Here is an 8,459-nt window from a genome sequence, read left to right on the forward strand (position 1 = left end):
AAGGATATAAATGTAACAGGTAAGCAATGATAATATACACATATACGTAGAAATATAGGAATCAGCCAAGCTCTATCGGTCTCGGAGTAAATGATCAGTCTTCAAGTGAAGCAGAGTTCAGTTCAGTTTAGTCTAGTTCAAGGTAGTTGTTGTGGTACCATTGGAGAAAGTGAGATATAGCTGAAATTTCAGGCAAACCTTCCGTTGTCTTCTTGTCCCGTTGTGGTCACCGACTGTGACCCCTCCATTCCAGGTGCGACCGTTCTTCCGTGGTGAACCCGTCACCCAGCCAAGGGTGGACACACAACAGGTCCCCACTGTTCGTACCTTTACACCCTGTAAGCCTCTGGCCGAGTCCCGCGAATCAGTCCTGCAAACTCCCACCAACTTGTGGGGGCACAGTGCTCTCTCCAGGGTCTTGTGACGTGTCTGCCTGTGTCTTAGCAAATCCGCTATTTTATTCCCTCCCCCCACCCCGATGGGGTACCACCAGTCCATCAAACTTCACCACTTCCTGTTGTCTCAGTAACGAGCAGTTCATGTTCAAAGCAGAATGTCCGTGGCAGTATCAGTGCAGACGCCAAAATACTGAATATTTTCTCTCTCTCTCTCTCTCTCTCCCTCTCTCTCTCCCCTTTATTGGCAGCATCCATTCTGCAGCTCTGTTTGGCTTCACACATAACAATAGGTTTCAATGAGATCCCCCCCCCCCATTCTTCTGAATTGTAGTGAGTACAGGCCCAGAGCCATCAAACACTCCCCATCTGATAAACCCTTCAATCCCAGAATCGTTTTTGTGAACCTCTTTTGAACCCTCTCCAAGACGTCAATGACAAGCTCTAATCCTAGCAGGTGGCTCCCAAGAAACTGGATAATTTCCAGGTTTTAAAGGGGTTCATTGAGAATATTAATTGTTTGGGGTTGGTGTTGTGATGTGGTGGGAAAGGGCTTCTGGATTACAAAGAGAAAGGACTCCACAGATCAAGTTCCATCTGTGGAAAAGAAAATTAATGTTTCAAGTTGATGACCTTTTGTCAGAACTGAGAGAACTTTGAATTAAAATTTTGTTTTTAGGTGCAAAGGAAGTGGGGAGAGCAAAAGGAAAGATCTGTGTTAAGTTGGAGACCAAAAGAAGCAGTGCTAGTGCTGGTGATTTAGTGATGAAAGTGGAGGTGATGCCTGCTGGACAAGGTTGGTAAAGGTGGGTAAGAAACTAAAGGTATGCCTGCAGGATGTATGTATAAGAAGGGAAGTATGAAATCTGAAATTAGCAGAAGAAAGAAACCCGAATGCTAGAAATGTACACGATTGAAAAGAGAGATTAAAGTTGTTGAATATATCATTCACTCCCAAGGGCTGTAACGTGCCATGCTGGAAGACCTTGAACTTATGTTGTGCTTCAGTGGAATCAGTAAAAAATGAAAGATAGAAAGGTCAGAACAGGAGTGGGATGGAAAATCAAAGTGACAAGACAACCAGGAATTCTGGGTCTCTCATAATGCCAATGGCTTCCTCAGATGAAGATCACACCATGGACATGATACACAGGTAGTCATTTGGCTATCTGGCAGGAAGGCAGGTGTTGCTTCTCCAGCAGTTCTCTGGGAAGTAGATGTAAGAGTGAACCAAAGAGTTGGGAAGGGAATGATGCCATCTAGCTGCTGAAAGGGGGAGGGGATGGAAGAAATAAACTATTAGAAATTATGCAGTTGTGTATTTAACATTTCAGCAATATTTGAGCAATTTTGTATACATATTGGTTGATTAAGCATCCTTGCTCATTTAAATAATTAATTACAGGTTATCTGTCAAATACGTTAAATGCATACGTCATCACGCTGCCACATGATGCGTGCGAGCCTCCACCAAGTTACACCCGCATTCCCAGACTCCTGGGTTTCTCCTTTGACTTAGTTTAACGTTGGCGGCAAGGTATTTTTAGAATGAACCCGACACAGCTGCCGACCTGTTAAAGTGCATTGAGACGCTCAAACTAAAAGAGAAATGCAGCAAGTAAAAATAAAATCAGCCCAGCACGTGCAGAGTCGGTCTTTGGAAGGGAAGACACGATCAAGTTAAACAAAAAAGGTAGTAACTGGAATAATTCAGGGTTCATAAAGAGTGAGTACAGACAGACAGACATACTTTATTGGTCCCAGGGAAATTGGGTTTCGTTACAGCCGCACCAACCAAGATAGTGTAGAGATATAGCAATATAAAACCATAAATAATTAAATAATAATAAGTAAATTATGCCAAGTGGAAATAAGTCCAGGACCAGCCTATTGGCTCAGGGTGTCTGACACTCCGAGGGAGGAGTTATAAAGTTTGATGGCCACAGGCAGGAATGACTTCCTATGATGCTCAGTGTTACATCTCGGTGGAATGAGTCTCTGGCTGAATGTACTCCTGTGCCTAACCAGTACATTATGGAATGGATGGGAGACATTGTCCAAGATGGCATGCAACTTGGACAGCATCCTCTTTCCAGACACCACCGTCAGAGAGTCCAGTTCCATCCCCATAACATCACTGGCCTTACAAATGAGTATCGGATGATAATCACTTAATAAAAGCAGAAGTGGCTGGATACATCAGAAAGATGAGTTTGATTAATTGGTTCATGTGTACTGAGCTATTGGAACAGTATTTTGAAGCAAATGAAATAACCAAACAGAAACGAGTACCAATTTTGCCAAATGCATTGGATATAAAGGCTTAGTTTGCTTCTACACTTGACTACTCCAACCAAACCACTGCTCTTGTCAAAGTAATGCAGGAACACTTAAAACCAAAGCCATTGTTGATTGCAGAACGCTGTAGATTTCATAAGTGCAATCGAAAGGAAGGTGAGTCCAGTTCAGCATAGATGACTGAATTGAAGAGATTATCTAAGCATTGTCAGTTTGGTAGTGGACTTAATGATACACTAAGAGATCGTTTAGTTTGTGGAATCTTAAAAGAAAGCATTCAAAAACAGCTCCTAACTGAGCACAACTTACATTTAAAAGAGCAGTGAAGATTGCTGTATCAATGCAAACAGCAGACGGAGATGCAACTGAGTTGCAGTCAGGAACGAAAGTGAGCATGAACAAAGTTGCAACTTCTAAACAGAAACCATCCTGGCCGAACAAATTGTGTTACCTCAATGGCAGGCACTCACATATACGAAACAAATGCAGATTTATAGGTGAAACTTGCAGAAAATGCAACAAAGTAGGATGCATAAAGAGTATGTCAGGCAGACAAAAGTACAGAGACCGCTTAGGGAAGACAAAAAGTTAAAAAGTCAAGTTGCAGTTTCAAAAAGAGCTCTGATCTGCATGCTGTTGATGAAAAATCTGATAATGATGAGAGTGACCCAGGACTAAGGAGCCTTACCATTTACAATGTGAAAACTAACAATAGGCAAGCAATATGTCGTCCACTAGAGGTGAACTGCAAATTAATTAAAATGGAATTGGACTCTGGTTGTGCTGTTTCAGTCATTCCTCAAAATGAATTTGAGTGGCATTTCAAAGATACTAAACTGAAGCCTGCAGATATCCAACTAAGGACTAACACTGGAGAAAAGACAATTGCTGTGGGAATGACATTTGTAACAGTGAAATACAACAACCAACAAGCCACATTGTGTGTGGTAAGAACAGAAGGACCAGCATTGTGGGGGCACGATTGGCAGAAAAAACTACAATTTGATCGGAGATCCATCTACCATTTACATGCCACAGGGTCTGCAATGAACCCAACTGAGAGTGAATTAAGAAAGATACAGGATGATGCCACAACTGTCTCCATGCCAATGAACCTTCGCCCAAACGAGAGCAAACAGGTGTTGGTGCTAACCTCCGTGCCTCTGGATGGAAGGCATATTGGACCAAGCAACAATCATGCTGCTCAAAGGAAGCACGTACGTGACGAAAGCACTGGCCCAACTACAACAGTTTTCGTAGTCAACCTGTCTGCGAAAGCTTCTGATACGTTAATCAGGCAGATACTTGCAAAATGGGACTTGGTTTTAAGCTGGAAGAGAGTTCAAGAAGCTTCAGGAAAGTTGCAAGCATCTGGCTTTTGTGAGTGTAAAGAACCAGACTCTATTCTGAGTGCATTAAGGTTATTGGATGACCTTCAAATGGGAGACAAAAAACTGCTTGTTAAAGTAGATGCAAAGACCAGCTAGATCAGGCACGGGCAAACTATGGCCCGTATGCGGCCCGTTAAGCTTTTTAATCCGGCCCGCAGAACTTGATGAAATTATATTAATAAACCTTGTTAACGTTTTTTCCCCACAATTCTGGCGTTTTCCCAATAGATGACGCCCTCTGTATATACATTGACCTTTGTTGAGGAGCGGCATATTACTCCACATTTGCGCTTTACTCTTTGACCTCTCACCCCTTCTGTAAAGATGAGTGGAGCTAAGAAAAGAAAAGTGGATAGAGAATGTCGGGTGTTTAATAAGGAGTGGACAACTAAATATCTTTTTACCGAACACCGATCAACTGCTGTATGCCTGATATGCCAAGAGACTGTGGCGGTTTTTAAAGAATATAATATCAGCCGTCACTTTGCCACAAAACATGCCAACTATGCTAGCAACCAGTCAACGAAAGAACGAGAAGCTAATGCTCAGAGGTTGGCAGCTAATTTACAGGCTCAATAAAATTTTTTTCACCGTCAAACTGCCATTCATGAGTCAAGTACCAAGGCGAGTTTTATGCTGTCATTCAAATTAGCAAAGGCCAGCAAGCCTCTGTCTGAAGGTGAGTTTTTAAAAGAATGTATGGTGGAGACAGCAGGTGTATTGTGTCCGGAGAGCAAAGACAAATTTGAAAAATCAGTTTATCACGCAGGACAACGACTCGCCGTGTGGAACTGATAGATGAAGATATAACCAGCGACTTAAATAAAAAGGCAGAGTCGTTCACGTTATATTCATTAGCACTGGATGAAAGCAACGATGTAAAAGACACTGCTCAGCTCCTCATTTTTATCCGAGGAATTAACAATACTTTTGAAATAACGGAGGAGTTTTTGACAATGGAGTCTCTGAAAGGAAAAACACGGGGAGAGGACTTGTATGACCGGGTGTCTGCTGTCATCGAAAATATGAAGCTCCCTTGGAGTAAACTTATCAACGTCACCACAGATGGATCTCCTAATTTGACGGGGAAAAATGTCGGCCTGCTGAGGAGAATACAGAATAAAGTGAAAGCTGAAAATCCTGACCAGGATGTTATTTTCCTTCACTGCATCATCCACCAGGAATCTCTATGTAAATCGGTATTACAGCTGAATCATGTTGTGAATCCTGTCGTAAAACTTGTCAACTTTATACGTGCAAGGGGACTTCAGCACCGTCAGTTCATCACGTTCCTGGAGGAAACTGATGCGGATCACCAGGACCTACTTTATCACTCCCGTGTCCGCTGGTTAAGTTTGGGCAAAGTGTTTCAACGAGTATGGGAGCTCAAAGAGGAGATCGGTGCATTTTTGGAGTTACTGAGGAAGGCCGGCGAATTTCCTGAGCTGAGCAACAAGAGCTGGCTTTGTGACTTTGCGTTTGCTGTGGATATATTTTCACACATGAATGAACTGAACGTGAAGCTACAGGGGAAGGATCAGTTTGTGCATGACATGTTCACAAACGTGAAAGCCTTTAAATCCAAGCTGGCTTTTTTTTCCAGGCAAATTTTGAATAAGTTATTCACTCATTTTCCCACACTAGCCACACTGGAAGAGGCCGGTGCAAATGTGAAAAAATACAGCGAGTCACTGGATGCGCTGCACAGAGAATTCTGCCGTCGCTTTTCTGATTTTGAAAAAAATGACAAGTCACTTCAGTTGGTGGCCTGTCCCCTGTCACAAGATCCTGAAACAGCACCAGAGGAGCTACAGCTGTAACTGATCGACCTTCAGTCTGACCCCGTCTTAAAAGAGAAGTTCAACTCTCTTAAACTGAATGACTTTTATGCTTCACTTGGTAAAGAGGTGTTTCCAAACCTCCGGAGGACGGCACAGAAGATGCTGGCGTTGTTCGGCTCGACCTATTTGTGTGAACAGGCGTTCAGCGTCATGAACATCAACAAAGCCAGCCACAGATCCAAGTTAACTGACCAACACCTCAGATCCATCCTGAGAATTGCCACAACAAAACTAAATCCAGACTTTGATGCGCTGGCTAAAACGGGAGACCAACAACACTGTTCCTACTGAAATTAAAAATAAGTTTCTTTGTTGTGTTATGTAAAAAATGCATTTGAGAATATTTTTTTCAATAAGCCTTACATGTTACATGTCATTTCTGTTAAGTGATGGACATGAGTAGTGCGCAGGTGCACGTACGTTCTCAAAATAAAAAATGCGCTCCAGATCAAATAACGCGCTCCGCACACTGGCGCGCTGTCACTGTTCTGTCCTTGTGCTGGTCGTCGTTGAGTTTTGGCACAGGGGACAATTGAGTAAGAAGGAGCAGGACAAGTAGACCTGCATCTCCTACCGTTTTTGAAATAAAGACAGTCAGGAGGAGAGTGATGATGATAATATCTTGAAGGATAACAGAATTTTCAGTGCTTTAAAATAATAACTGTTACTATTAAAAAAAGCTGTATTTTATTCATTTAATTTTCATTGTTTTAAAAGTCATTTCAATAAATAGCTAAATACCATGGGACTTCAAAGACAGATATTTTGTTGTAATGCATTTGTTCATTTTCAATTGAAATTAAAGCTCATGTTTTCTACATATCCCATGATATTTTATTTTCTCTTATGATGTGTATTACCAAAACACTCCGTCCATCTGCTCCTGGTCCGGCCCCCCTGTCAAATTTTAGAACCCTTTGTGGCCCACAAGTCAAAAAGTTTGCCCACCCCTGAGCTAGATGAATGAAAGGCCTAAAAGAAAGGAGTCAATGGAAAAATGAAAACAAAGGATTTGTCAGATGATGTTGTGGATGCAGAAACAAACCAGATCATAAAGGGAATAATAAAGTATATAAGAGAATACTCCAGTGAACTAAATAGACCTTCTCAAGATCAAGATGGACAAGTGAGAAGAACAAAAAGTAAGGAAGAGATGGAAAGAAGGGATGTGAGAAAGAAAAAGAAAGGGATCAAAGTAGACCCAGAGAGAGAAAAGAAGAAGAAAGGAGTCCAGGGCTGTCAGAACCACTTCCTACAGTCTCAGAGTCAACTCTTACAATCACCATAGAGGAGGCCCCAGAACCTGAGATTGTTTCACAGCCACAACTCTCACCTGCCAAGCAGAGAGATCCCCTTATCAGGAAGAACGTAATCCCACAAGAGTAAGAAAACCTCCACAATGATAAAATCTTCCGGCTTGAAAGGGACAATTTAAAATTTACTAAGCTGTGGATATCTGTATATAGTACTTGTATTATATAGTACACTGTGTATATAGTTGAGATGCATTCTATATTGAGTTGGAGTTTATAGCTAAGCAGGGAGGATTGTTGTTTATTTAATATTTCAGTTATATTTGAGTACTATCATAAATGTATCATTTGATTAAGCATTCTTGTTTGTTTAACTAATTCATTATGGGCTACATGTAAAAGTACATGAATGGCATACGTCATCACACCACCTTGTGTTTACATGCACGCCTCACTTAAAATGAAGACAAAGTTACACCTGTGTTCCTGGGCTTTTGTGTCTTCCTTTGAATTAGTTTAACATTTCGAAGGTACAAAACATAACATGTATGATACCTGTAAAATGTGGGTGCTATGGAGCAGGTAAATGAGGACACCAGAAAACTTTGATCTGGTGAGGTTGAGTTAAAAATCGGACTTTTGTTGAGAGACCTGTCAACTCGAGCAGAGAAGAAACCACAATTGTGGAAAAAGGAATTTCAAATTGGAAGCACCGAGTGAGAGAGACAAAGGCACTTGTGGTATAGTATAGGAATCATAGAAACAGGCTACAGAGCTGCGGCCTGCAATAGATTATCTAGTTGTTAACCTATCCCTGAACTGGAGTCAGAATTCAAGAAAGAGTCGGAGATAGAAGGTGTGAAAGGGAAAGTAGAATGAAAATTAACAGCAAAGATAACAATTTTTATTGCAGGGCAAGTGAAAGAGTTAATGATTTTTCCAATGAAAGGATTAATAACTTGCAGCTCCAATTATGCACTTATGCAAATAAGTATAGTCTGTATACTATAAATGAGATTGGCTAATGGTTCTGGAGTAGTGTTAACAAAATTTAAACGATGTCCAGCTCACCCAGTATATCAGTTCCAGTCCAGTAGGATACTTGTTGAAGGTAAGGTGTACAGTGAGGAAGACGGTGAAGAAGATTGGAACACTGATACAGCCTTGTTTGACCCCAGTCTGTATGTGGGATATAATCAACAATGGGTTTAATTTTTTGGAATCATAGTTTACACATCATCAAATAGCGGAAATAGAACAGTGGAATTTCTAAAATTCTAA

At 41.3% G+C, this 8,459-nt stretch overlaps 1 protein-coding gene across 1 annotated transcript; it reads left to right on the forward strand.

Moving 5' to 3' along the window:
• The first annotated feature begins 3,739 nt into the window (after nucleotides 1–3,739).
• On the forward strand, nucleotides 3,740–8,100 carry LOC132406584 (general transcription factor II-I repeat domain-containing protein 2-like). Its single transcript, XM_059992403.1, has 3 exons — nucleotides 3,740–3,981; nucleotides 4,854–5,754; nucleotides 8,092–8,100. Exons 1-3 carry the CDS (start codon nucleotides 3,740–3,742, stop codon nucleotides 8,098–8,100), a joined length of 1,152 nt encoding a protein of 383 aa, XP_059848386.1.
• The last annotated feature ends 359 nt before the right edge of the window (nucleotides 8,101–8,459 follow it).

Source organism: Hypanus sabinus, chromosome 16 (genome assembly GCF_030144855.1).
Source record: "Hypanus sabinus isolate sHypSab1 chromosome 16, sHypSab1.hap1, whole genome shotgun sequence".
Lineage (NCBI taxonomy): Eukaryota > Metazoa > Chordata > Chondrichthyes > Myliobatiformes > Dasyatidae > Hypanus > Hypanus sabinus.

Bases quoted from the DNA above. Each gene is read 5' to 3' on its own strand.
- LOC132406584 (XM_059992403.1), top strand. From the start codon at position 3,740: ATGAACCCAACTGAGAGTGAATTAAGAAAGATACAGGATGATGCCACA. The intron at 3,982-4,853 runs GTTAATCAGGCA...TTTATCACGCAG, and splicing joins TCTGCGAAAGCTTCTGATAC to GACAACGACTCGCCGTGTGG.